This window comes from Loa loa (assembly GCF_000183805.2).
Source record: "Loa loa unplaced genomic scaffold supercont3.257, whole genome shotgun sequence".
In the NCBI taxonomy this organism is placed as follows: Eukaryota; Metazoa; Nematoda; class Chromadorea; order Rhabditida; family Onchocercidae; genus Loa; species Loa loa.
The window spans coordinates 1-12,827 of NW_018108437.1; the positions used below are offsets into that span (position 1 = coordinate 1).

At 29.3% G+C, this 12,827-nt stretch overlaps 3 protein-coding genes across 3 annotated transcripts; all 3 read left to right on the forward strand.

The window, feature by feature from the left end:
• Positions 1-2,856: 2,856 nt before the first annotated feature.
• On the forward strand, positions 2,857-4,174 carry LOAG_08238 (hypothetical protein; the record flags this gene model as incomplete). The annotated part of the gene is made up of 3 exons (XM_003143770.2): positions 2,857-3,000; positions 3,412-3,570; positions 3,978-4,174. Coding segments are annotated over 3 exons (390 nt in total), but the record flags the coding sequence as incomplete, so codon positions are not given.
• A 955-nt stretch (positions 4,175-5,129) lies between these two features.
• On the forward strand, positions 5,130-7,887 carry LOAG_08239 (hypothetical protein). The gene is made up of 6 exons (XM_020447650.1): positions 5,130-5,330; positions 5,822-5,907; positions 6,141-6,308; positions 6,656-6,775; positions 7,075-7,156; positions 7,449-7,887. Exons 1-6 carry the CDS (start codon positions 5,144-5,146, stop codon positions 7,460-7,462), a joined length of 657 nt encoding a protein of 218 aa, XP_020302142.1. The 5' UTR covers positions 5,130-5,143; the 3' UTR covers positions 7,463-7,887.
• Positions 7,888-8,789: 902 nt separating this feature from the next.
• LOAG_08240 (hypothetical protein) lies at positions 8,790-12,264 on the forward strand (the record flags this gene model as incomplete). The annotated part of the gene is made up of 6 exons (XM_020447651.1): positions 8,790-8,894; positions 9,694-9,813; positions 10,686-10,794; positions 11,196-11,356; positions 11,715-11,887; positions 12,201-12,264. The coding sequence occupies 6 exons, from the start codon at positions 8,790-8,792 to the stop codon at positions 12,262-12,264; spliced, it is 732 nt and encodes a 243-aa protein (XP_020302143.1).
• Positions 12,265-12,827: the final 563 nt, after the last annotated feature.

A 12,827-nucleotide genomic window follows, 5' to 3' on the forward strand; every position in this document is an offset into this window, starting at 1 on the left:
TATTATTATTATTATTATATTATTATTATTATTATTATTATTATTATTATTATTATTATTATTATTATTATTATTATTATTATTATTATTATTATTATTATTATTATTATTATTATTATTATTATTATTATTATTATTATTATTATTATTATTATTATTATTATTATTATTACTATTATTATTATTATTATTATTTTTATTCAGTCAACTTAATTTCTTTTTTATTTCACCAAATTTAATTTTGCTTTATTAATTGTCATTCAGTGTTTCATGACTACTATTGTTATGACAAATACACTTAACATAAAGGAAAAAAAGTGAAAATATGAATTGTTATTTTGAAATATATATATGCTTTAACATATTGCAAGATAGAATTCGCATAACTTTAACAATCATGTAATCATATCATCTCTTTCATCGGGTGATAATCATCCAATTAGGAGGATAATATAATTTGCCTGGTAATGTATTACGATATGATTGTTATATTCTGATTGGTATTAGTAACTGTGAACGATTCCTTTTCAATCATCATTGTTCTCCTTTGATATCATTACCTCTCTGATGCTTTTTTTTTTATCTTTTCATTCATTATCACTTCTTCAGCGCATTGCTTTTGATGACAATGTTATATCATTATCTAATGATGCTTCTTATCAATGGGAAGCATTTTATTTGATACATTTGCTAAGCATAAACAGGTTTGACTGACTTTATATAATATTCCAGAAATTATATTGATAAAAAAATTGATGAATTGCTAAAATCCCCCGAACTCCTTCAGGTTTTTTCATTTTAAAAAACGTGTTTCATGTTTTTAGTCACATATTTTGAAAAACCTTTCATACAATTTCTATTTTCAAAATCCAGGCGATTTTTTTCTTTGAAATGCTTTTGTTCGTTTCAAATTATTGCATAACTTTCTACATTACCTTCATGCATAAATCTTTTGTTGTCTGTTTGATTATTTTGAAATTTCAATAATGGAACTGCCCAAAGTCAGAAATAATTCATAATGGGTCTTTTCAGGTCTTTCAGTCGTTTTTTCTTGATTATTTCATCCTATGGTATATGCTTATAATTTGCTGCTATTTCATTATTTTGGTCATGTAAATGAATAGGTGCCTTATGTTATTATCCCTCCTATACTTACTGATAGAATTATCGATTATTGATTTTTTTTCTTCGCAAAATCTTCAACAAATTTCACTATAGCTGCAGTAGTATTTATCAGATTAAATAAAAGGAAAATAAAAAAATTCATATCTTCAGTTCCATAATGTCAATCAACAACACACATCTTTTGATATATAGTCATCGCACTGATAAAGACTACAGTTTGCCTTGTAACCATAACTCTTGCCACATAATGAAACTGCAAACTTCGCGGCAAACCTCACCCGGTATTTCGGTCCTTCAGTTTCCGAAGCGCCAAACCGGTGAAAAATAATAAAACCGTTGCAGAGTAGAGGTAAGGCACCATGAAAATTTTTGTCTCGAGCACAGTTTTTTGTCGCATTTTGCGGACAATTCAAGGCGACACGAAGTCAGTTTCGTTTCAGGGTGTGTTGCATGAAACGGAACACGAAATAATCTAGTCCCATTTTAGATTTTCCGTGATCGGGTATGAAGCGTGAGTTTGGGTAAGAAATTAATTCGATAGTTTCGCGAAGTATGGCAGAAATCTGTCACATTGCTTTTTATTAGGGATTTCAAACATTCTTAGGTATCATAGATTTTCCTATATATTGTTTTCTTGTAAATATTTTATCATATATACTAATTTTTAGCTTATAACAAACATAAAAGATTATGTTACATTAAAATTATTCAGTTGAGCTAGTTAAAAAATTCGCTTTAGATGTGGACAGATTTGTTGAATCGAAAAGAAATAAGTAAGTATATAACCTCGAAAATAATTAAGGAAATTTTCGTTTATTTTTTTTAAAATGAATAATAGGCTTATTTCCTATTTTCAAACCGAGCAAGTTTTGAAATTGAGACAGATAAACAGTTATATTTTTATCCTTAATAATACATATTTCTTGCTGCGTTGCAATCTTTTTTCTCTGTCCCGGCACTTATGTTGAATGCTAAGTGTCACTTTTCCAGGTTGGATTTTCGCAATAGTCGGTGTTTGTAGGGTCGGTTAGGCAATAAAACTCATAGTTAATTAGAATATGCCATCATTCAACAACTGTTCATTCTTTCCACCACGTATGATTAAAATACCAATAATACCTTCATTATCCGATCCATTATCATCACTGGGTGATTCTAAGATTGATTCATATCTGCTTATTCAGATGAAGGAAATCGAAGAAATTTTAATCAGAAAAGTTTCTAGTCAATTTAAATTGCTTTTATGGAAAATCCACGGCACCTTACCCGTAATATTTCTTTTCCAACAACGAACATTCTAGTTCCACAAAATTTGTTTTCCCCGTGATGGAACAATAGCATAAATATCACTGATGTCTTTGCATCCTTATATGATTAAGTGTTAAGGTGCTAGCTCACTTTTGCCGGTCCGGCGACTAGCGATCTAAAAGTCTAAAAGTCTGTTCCTTTCCATTCAAGATCTGGTAAATATGCGAAATCAGGGATGGGAAATCTAGACGAATAAGTTCATGGATGTTTGTTAGTCTTCGAGATATATTCTCAAACATATCTTGAAGATTACTTCAGTTTTGTCCTAACATGGAAAGCAAATGGCCGTCTCTATGTACCTCTAATTTATATCAGGGAAACCACATCTGAACAACTTTGAATTTTAGCATACATGAAATGAGACATTTAATCGTAATGAACTCAGTACAGCTTGACAATGTAACTCACGGGAGTATTTTTCAGGAACTCTCTAAAGCAACGTCTTTATCTTATCGGCACCAATATTCAGTTGATAGGGAAGTATCAACATCGAATTTTAATGCTCCATTAAATTTATGTGAATTATTTAACGACGAAATTATGAATAACGAAAGTATCAGTTTGCCAGTAAGGTTATTCAAACCTCTCAGTTATACCGTGAAAATATACAAAATTTAGTAGGTGGAAAAAAAGTTTTCTTTCTCAAACAAAATTTTTCTTTTTCATTCCATCCATCTAATAAGTGAAGAAAATTTTATCCATTTTCCCTAACAAATCCCCAGTTTTACTAGCACATTTGTACATGATGCAGATTCTTTTTTAGATCCAAATATTTTAGTATTCAAAATGCTAGAACAAACTGTGCAGAAATTTTTGCGAAGTGTAACTTTTACTTCACAAATTTTCAGAATTCTAAAAATTCTTAATGGACAAACGTTGCTTTAGTTATGGATCGTTTAACGAAAAGGAGCTCTAGGTTTATGTGATCAACACTCCAGTTTTTTTTTGTTTTTTTTGTGATCAACAACTTCATTACAGATGTCAGTTTTTCAAGGAGAATTAAATGAACACGGTATCGCACAAGACAAATCTAAAGGATTGTTGTCATTATTAGATGGAATTATCATTAGAATTATTGAAAAATTGAGTTCCGAAGATATAGCTAACTTAGCAGATACTTGCATTAAACTTCGAGAGGTTCGTGATCACTCATTTAGCTTATTCTTCCAGAAATTGTCTTTCATTTCTTATTTATTTCGGAATATATATTTCGATGCTTTAAAATAACTAATTTGACAGAGTCATAAGTGTTTTTAATCTTTTCAGAAGAATTATCTAGCGAAAATCAGATTTCTTTTGTGCAAAGGGAGTAGCTAGAAAGACAGTATTTATTTGCAATATACCGAAATAAAAAAATCGTTAAGATCTTTTGGTTTGCACTCCTTACATGCCTTAATGTAAAAACACTTGAATAAGTTTTAATATCTTTTGTGGTATGGAAATGGGGGTGATTTATTTGTCTTATTTTTTTGTTCGTATTTAAAAATTTCGTGGGAAATGGGTTATATATATTCTCAATATCTTACTTAACTTTGTTTTTTTAGGTTGTACGAAAAATGACAACAGGTGATGACAGTTTATCCGATTTCAGCATTGAAAGCATTGATGAATTAGACTGCACCTGCGAATAAAACGAACCATTTGACTGTTTCAGTTTTTTTTGAATTTCGTATTAGATATACTGCAAGCGGAAACTTGGTAACAAGAAAATCATTGTTACCGAGTTTTATCGTTATTGCCGCTTATTATCTGTGTTATTTTAATCTTGTTTAATCAAAATATAAATAACACTTGTCATCTTATTCTTTATTTTCAAATCCTCACGTCATAATTTGATGCAATTAATTTAAAAATAATATTTGTTAATGCTTTTTAATTAATGAATAATAATTTCTTAATTAGTAAACAAATCGAAACCTTGCTCAAATTTTGTACTTGATGGTATTCTTTGTCAAGTCTTTATTTACGGATGAAAGTGACAACAACCATTTATCCGAATTTTTTAATATCCATTAAATGTTCCTCAAGTGATTTCTATTTGCTACAAAATATCAATACTTTTTGACCCATAATTCATGTTTACATCTAGAATTATACCTTTTATGATGTATTCCGTTATCGCTTAATTTTGCGATAAAAATTATTCATTTTTTCTTTTTTTTGTTTTGTACTTATTTATATAGATGATGTATTGAGTCGTACTTAGCACTGTCACTTTTTGTCTGAATATTCTTTTCCTTTGTCAGCATTTTCTGAACCGAATTTATTTTAAAAAGAAATCAGAAATAGCGAGATGTTTTGCTGATCTTTCTTAAAATACTGACCGTAAAGAATGGTTAATTTTGGTTACAATTTCAGTTCATTTCATCCAAATTAGTTGCAGATTCTAGATGTCTCCATAATTTGTTTGTCGAACCCAAACTTAAAATTGCAGCTTCTAGATGTTTCCATTTGTTTATCAAGCCCAAATTTATCGTAGGGTCGTATGAGCGTTTCAAAATTGTTGAACTGTTGGATTTCCTGAACCTGACCGGTTATTTGCTGAACCTATCTCTGAAACTTCTGCAACGTATTTCAAAATTACCTTATACGACTGTAGGATGTCTTAATTTATATCAGAAGCAACATAACCACAAGCGTAATAAACGAATTTCACGAACTTTTTTGAATAGAACTTTCCATTACTTTTTTTTCTATTACAGAGTCAAAGATGCCAGCTGAAGTAGCAGATGAGCGTAAAGTTAAGAAGAGAAGAAAAATAAGACGGAAGAAAATTCATACTGTGAAGGAAGTAGCTAGCGAAGATGAACTTGTTAAAAAGCGACTAAATGCAAAATTTAAAATGAAAACACATCGAGCAAATGATGATGGTATGCCATGTTTGAGGCTGAGTAAAAGTAAGCATTTGTTTGATTTTTTCATTCTGATAGGATATCATTAGTCAACTCATTCCCACTTAATCGATTCGTTGGGTTAAAATGACTTTTGGTATCTTACCAATGGTTCAAATTTCCTACATGATAAAATATTATCAAGCTATGATCACGATCAAAATAATCATACTAGAATCATGAATTATTTGCTTTCGAATCCGATTTGTCATTACTAAGCCTTACGGACTAATTGATATTTACTTTTATCTTAGTTTCTTTGAGACTAATCTAGAGGTTGCTTCGTGTTAGATACTAATTGATGGTACTGGAAGTTTGCTAACTATATTTAAGGATTCCGCTTAATCTGATGAGATTCCTCCTTTCTTTAATGACAGTTATTATATTTATTTTACGAGTGATTTTTCCGGGAAGTTTTCACGGTTAGTTCAGGAAACGTTTATAAATGTTGAACATGTGCAGGATTCCGAAATAATGTTTTAAATATTTTTTCATAGAAGATCAAATGGTAGTGAAAAATGGCGAGAAACACGATGTGTTGTTGAAAAGGAGTCAAGAAGCACTGTTAAATCGTTTGAATCAAGTAAGTATGCGTTTTCGACTACATCAGAATGTCAGGATTTCACGATCGTTATTACCATTTATTCATTGGTGTTATATGACCATTAGAATGATCTGGAAGGAATTTTACGATGCCAGCTCTGCTATTTATCTTAATCCATTTGTTAATTAGATTTTATTTATTGAATTCCATTTTAGGTTTCATTTCTTCCTTCCCTTTTCCTTCTCTGCTTTTTTTGTCCTATGCTTTACCAGGTTGAATGCAACGAAGTGAAAATAGTAACTCGATGGAAGTGCGCTCTTTGTCAACAACGTACTTTACGTTCTGTGTTGGGTGATCTATTCGGTCCATACTTTGTACGATTAAATGGAAATCACTGGCCTTCACATTTGGCCAAGAAACCACAAAAGATAAATGAGCAGGTTGGTTTTTATCGCAAAATTCCAATTTTTAGAAAATGGAGTTTCCCTAGTTCTATTTTTTGAAAAAGATTAACAAAAGATGTTCGGACATTTCATTTTTTTTAGCACATTTCTTTAAAATCCTTCCTGTTTCCGTTAGTGCTTCTCTATTTTGCGTCACCATCGTGTTGTGTTGATTACCACTTGAGGAAGAACGATGTATATTTGAGGCATTAGGCCACATCTGGCTTTGACAGATATCTTGAAACAATCAAGGGACGAAGAATTATCGCATTTAACGAATAAAGAGAAAATCCGTTTCAACAAAAAATCGTCTTATTTTCCAGTTTTAATCTAACCATTTTCAGGCTGAATTATATTGTGATATTTGGCTACATGGTCCGTGTGCTCTAACTGCACCTGGTATATATCTGGTCGGCAATCAACTTGATGGGCTGCAAACGAAAATTACTGCTTTTTGGGCGCAGGTTTTAAATTTTTCTATTGTTTGGATAAGAAAATTCTTTGCTAACTCTGAGTCAGGAGAAATAACGTCAATCAAATATGGTCAACTAATGGTGATTTTTTACTTATCATAATCAAGTAGTTGTGCACTTGTCGTAGTAAATGTTTTTTTTTTGGATTTAGTTTAGGTTAGCTCTGGTTAATCTTCTAGATTCGTGATGGATGGAAGGGAGGGTAAACTATATTGTTTTTCGCTTTATTTTTGTTTATGTCTCTGTTCCTTTCCTTTTATGAGGGCAATAAAATAATAAAATTTCTACAGCACTGTGTCGTGTGCTCCAAAGAAGGTGCGGCAATTGAAAATCGCGGCAAGTATTATCATTTCCCATGCGCTTTACAAAAAGGTCCCGATTACTTAATTTTTGTCTCGAATATACTTGTTTATTTTATTTGGCTCATTAGACACCATAGTATACCACTTCAATTGTATAGCGTTTTCTTTTGTCTAATAATTCGAGCCACAAATTTAGCAAACTTCAATGTATTCCTTTTGCTTCTCAAACCAGGTGGAATCTCGACTTGGAAAGATATGCTTGATTGATGGAGGGAGATATCTGTTAATTTTTTATCATTCACTTACTGTAACCTATTTTAATTTCTGTGCATTTATTGTGGATATTACATACTCCATTTCAGATATCAAAACATGATTCACACCACAAACTGATTTGTTTGGAAAATTCTTGTGATATTTGAATATTTTGAAACTAAAAGATCAACTTTTCACGACTTCCGGAATGATCTAAACCTCTTGGACCTTGATCTTCACTTATTTGTTTCTCACTAATACTATGGTCTATTTGATTTCACTGATTTGTTTCTGCGGTATTGTCGGCTTTCAAAAATTGTTATTATGTCTTGCAATTTAACAAGTTGCAAAGCTCCTCTGCAGAATTTAATGAATTGCCGAAGCAGTAGATCATGCTTTGTTTCATTTATTTTACCATCTTGCTGAAGACGTAAAGAAAAGTCTGATTCATTAATGTTTCTTTCTTTTCTTTACCACTTTAATGAAGCCTTGTCACTTTCACCAACAAATCAGATCAAATATTGCTGAAGTATTGCTGGAATCTCTGGAAATATCTAATGTTTGAAATTAGTAATATCAATTAGTTCGAAATTTTCAAATCCTCCAAAACAAAGGAAGAGACGAAGTTATTTGTTGTTTACACTTTCTCAAAATGATAACATCTTATTTTTAATATTTTGTACTAGATGTTGTATTTCGAAAATTGTCCATGACATAATAAACTCGAATTTATATATCCAACATCCAGCACCAAATTTCATGATAGCATATTTGAAATGATTGGGAAATGGATGATAACCACTATCGCCAAAGTGAAGCTCTCCCCTCTCCTTTTTTATTTTTCTATTTTTTTTATTTTCTTTCGACACATCACCATATTTAAGGGCGAAGTAAATGATTAAAGGTAAATATGTTTTTGATATGAATATTGCAAAAGGATAAGAACAGAATTCCGAACGGATTCACGGCAGATTTTCATCGATTTTGATCATAAAACGAATGATGAAATCAGCAAGATTTTATGAAAATTTGCATACTGTCAAGAAATTCAATGCAAACAATTTATCCAGCAAGATGGTCATCTTTAATACTTTTCGCATTCATAAGGAACGGTTGTGTATTCGAAGGCTCTATTCTATTGAGATTTTGGTTGTTGAAAAAGTGAGTTTGTTGCTAGAAGTAGAATAGGTTAGTTACGAATATAATTTTTAATTTTTCAATTAAGTAGAAATTTGTTTTCTCTCTTTTTTTAATTTAATCAATTTATAGCATAGAAGAAATTTTTGTACCAAAGAAATATGCTGGAATGAATAATGAAAATTCTTTAAATCCTACACGCACTAAGTTTTTGGGTCTAGATTTACCAAATCAAACGTGTATCGAAAATTAAAATTTAAAATAAACGGAATTGTCTTGAAGTTATCGAAATTTTAAGATTTACAAAAAAGATGGATAAAGCAACGCATGAGCAACAAGAAAAAGCTATTGTTGTCGCATGGGATTGGACATCTGTTCAAGTTCCACTTGATAAAATCAACATATTTGTCAATAAGGTTAGTCATTTATAGAATTTAAATTTAACATTTAGATTTAGGTATGAACTATGCAAAACTGTTTTAACTTGTTATTCTAATTTCCGAAATTTGTTCATCATAAATCTATTTTATTCATTAAAACATTTTATATTGGAAATAAATTCCCTCTTAAAAGAAGATACAAAAATTTAACAGTTTGGCAAAATCAGCTATATTCCTAATTAATTCATATAGTTAATTCACCTATGCTATTGCTATATTTCCCTCACGACAAATTAAGTTCATTAACCTTCAATTATACGTAAGCCAATTTAAGTTCATATATATTTTACCATATGACATAACCGAAATTTTTTTTCGTATAACTTACTTGACAGAAATTAAATGACGATTTCTTAGTTCTCAAGTATTCAATTTAGACTTTCATTTTTAGTTTTTAATCTCAGCCCATATACATTCATTTATGTGTATGTTAATATGACATTAATTTATTCCAACCAATTGAAGAAAAAAAATTTGTTTTCTATGAAAAAAAGTCTGTTGAAATACCTAATAATATTTCTAGACAATTACGATTCCGAGACTTTTCAAATAATAACTATTTTTAAACCAAAAAAGAAAACAAGTAAATAAATAAAATAGAAAAAAATATCGAATTGTCATGATTTTGACATCACTTAGGATACGGCACAAGATTTTAGGTTGACAGCTAAGTTTTTCAATTTTTTTCCCTTCAATAATTCAACTGATTTTATAATTTTCAACAATTTATAGATTTTGAATTTTTTTTTCCATGGTAGAAGGATAGGTTGTTTAGATTCGTTCCACAATTGCCGAAAATCTGGAGGAACATCATCCACGTGAATGTGCTTTTTTGGTCTATTGTGATACTCGTTTCACACCACTTGCCATAACTCGAGAATTGGCTAAGTGTTCGGTTCGTATTTTCCTAAATTTATCAAACAATTCCCAGATTATTTTGAAATCAAATTTTTTGAACTTTTTTTTTACATAAGAAAAGGATATCAATAGCTAGTTAATTTTTCCATAAATTAATTAAGCTATATTAGTAATTTCATGCATTGAAACAAGTTTAGAAGTTAGAAAATGAGGCATAAATATTATCACATCAGGCGGGCTAAATTTTCTTTTCATTCAATCATCAATTAAAGATGTATCACATGAAAATTTAATTATTGATTGAGTTGAAATTGATGATGAAATTAATTCCTTTTTTAATTATTACAATAATGATCTTTACATCATATTTCGCTTCATTTTAATGCATCACTCCTTCATGTATAATTCAAAGAATAGATTTGCTGGAGTATTTAAAGTATGTCAAAATTTAATTTATCGTTTTAAAAGTTTGTAAATTTTTATCATCTAAATTTGAAGGATAATATGATTCGGTAGTTGCAGAGATAATGATTAAAAATACTGACAAATATTATAGTTAATAATAGGTCACACTTCCCTAACCTTATTAAAAAAACAAACTGGTGAAGAGAAAAAAAAAGCCAAATCAAAGTGAAGAGATCAGGGAAAAAAGTAGAAGTTGGAAAAAAAGTGAAAACCAAAAAATTCAATAATTCAGATATCACTCTAAGCAATTCACATATGAGACGTAATTACAAAGAGTTTATAAGTGATAATAATTTTATTTGAATAATAAAATGTCGAAGTATTCACAGTCTTTTTTTTTTTTGAAAACTTCAGCATTTTTGTGGAATAATTTTAATATGAATTTATCCGAATTTTTAGTAATTTAATTAAATAGTTGATTAACAAAAAAGCTTTTTGATATAGAATGTGGATATACATCATATCGAATCACACGAATCTTCCTGGGGTATTTGTAAAAAGCTACACCGTTTTCATGTTGATTATGATCCTGGTGTTCTTGCTCTTATTTCTGGTAAGTTTATTCTGGGAAAAAAGAAAAAACGAAATTTTCATTAAAAAAAAATCATTTTGGGATTTTTAGAATTATTTCTTTTGTCAGTGTAGAACAAATTGAAAATACTTTTTTTTGTAGACAAATAAAAATTTACGAATGAATATTTGAATATTATGGCAAATTCAATGAATGAATGTTAATAATTCACTTCTATTACAGAACTAAAAACAATCACTATAATATCCGGGAAGGCAAATCATAATTTCGAAAAAAATAAAATTATTATATTTCAAATAAAAACTAGGATTTAAATGAATGAAAGCAAAATTCAAGTGTATTTATGAAATGAAAATGAAATTTTTACTTAAGTGATTTAAAAGAAATGATCATTTGTATTTCATTTGTAATTTATGTATTAGGTGCCTCAGTAGCATACGGTCCAATACTTACAAAACTTAGTCGTTGCGGATGGTGCGTTCAATTATTTCATCCAGAAAATGCACCACGAGATTATGTGGATTATGGTGATCATAATTGGTCGGTTGAACGCTTACTTGATGGAGAAATTGGAAATATTAATGTTTGTTTACATTTTTGGTCATCATTTTTTTTCTTCAAATTTATTTTATTGGTCATAATATTTGGTATAAATAACAATTTACCTATTAAAAATTTCGTTTTTTCTTTTTTTATATTTGATAATAATCCAAAATGGGGGAAACATTAATTTGTTAGTTTTTTGATTAAATTAATTTTTACATTGATCTCTTTTTTCTTAAAAAAATAAAAAAAAACATCTTTTTTTAAAAAATCAATCAACTTGAATAGTTAGTAAATGGTCATAAAAATTTCTCAAATCTTTTACTCAACCTTCTTTGTTTTTGAGATAGAAAATTAATGATGCAATTTTTGGAAATTAAAAAATTTTTGATTTCAAGATTAGCGTAACTTTCCCGCACACGGTATATTTTTTGGTAAGTGAATTGTGCAACAGTGATGAGTCATTTGGTTTCTTGAGTAATGTTACCGAACAGTACGAATCAAACGTTATCTATTTTAATGAAAAAGCTGCTGAAGCAATTGTTGAATTGAAAGCATTTGATATTGAAAGGTTAGTTGTTTATTTGTTCAAAAAATTTAATTTTAAAAAAGAACAAATTAAAATTTGAACTACTTATTCGTTTTTTTTCTTTCTTTCCTTCTTTTGAAAATTTATTTTAACAATTTATAAAATATAGATAAATTCATTTCATAATTTAGTCAGAAAAGCAACTTTTCTTTTCATTTATCAATGTAAAAATTAGTTGTATATATGTTGGAATGAAAGGTATGTAATAATAGAATCGAATAGACATTGTTATTAATGTTATGTAAACATCATTAAATGATATGTACATACAATAATAGGTGCTGGTAAGTGACAGTGTTTACCGAAGGATTGAGGGGATACACGGGGTAGTACGTCGGGATGAAGAGGAGGAGAATTGAAGAGAAGAGAAGATAAAAAGGTAGGAGAAATTTTGATTGGATGGATGGAAGGAATAATTCGACAGAGGTTTAATGATGCCAAATATAGTGATTTGGATTTATATCACTTTGATTTTCATTCATATCATCACAAAGTTATCCCACCCAATCTATCAAGCAAATGACCTTCAAAAGTTTCTCTATCTCGAAATGCATCTTATCTTATATTCCTCCCATCATCATCATCATCGTCATCATCTTTTTCTTCCTTGTATTTTTCTTAAAATTTTCTATTCGATCTAAAATAATCGTTTTGCCTAAATAAATGGATGAATGAATGAGAATAAAAAAGGCCTAAAACAAAGATTGAAATAGGTAATAATTAAAATTTGAATAACAAACCAATAAGCTAATAAATTAACAAAAAAATCCAAAAAAGAAAATGAATAATTCATCGTCAATTTTTCTTTATTCATGAAAAGAAATTTTTATCATCGCTAAGATTGCAATCATCCAAGCAGAATATAAAACTTAACTTAAAAAGATCAATTGATCTGATGAAAGATCAATTGATCTGATCGGAT

What these genes read in the sequence shown, in the direction of transcription:
- LOAG_08239 (XM_020447650.1), top strand. Translation starts at nt 5,144, where the DNA reads ATGCCAGCTGAAGTAGCAGATGAGCGTAAAGTTAAGAAGAGAAGAAAA. An exon ending in TGTTAAATCGTTTGAATCAA is followed by an intron (nt 5,908 to 6,140) that starts GTAAGTATGCGT and finishes ATGCTTTACCAG; the next exon opens with GTTGAATGCAACGAAGTGAA. An exon ending in TTACTGCTTTTTGGGCGCAG is followed by an intron (nt 6,776 to 7,074) that starts GTTTTAAATTTT and finishes AAATTTCTACAG; the next exon opens with CACTGTGTCGTGTGCTCCAA.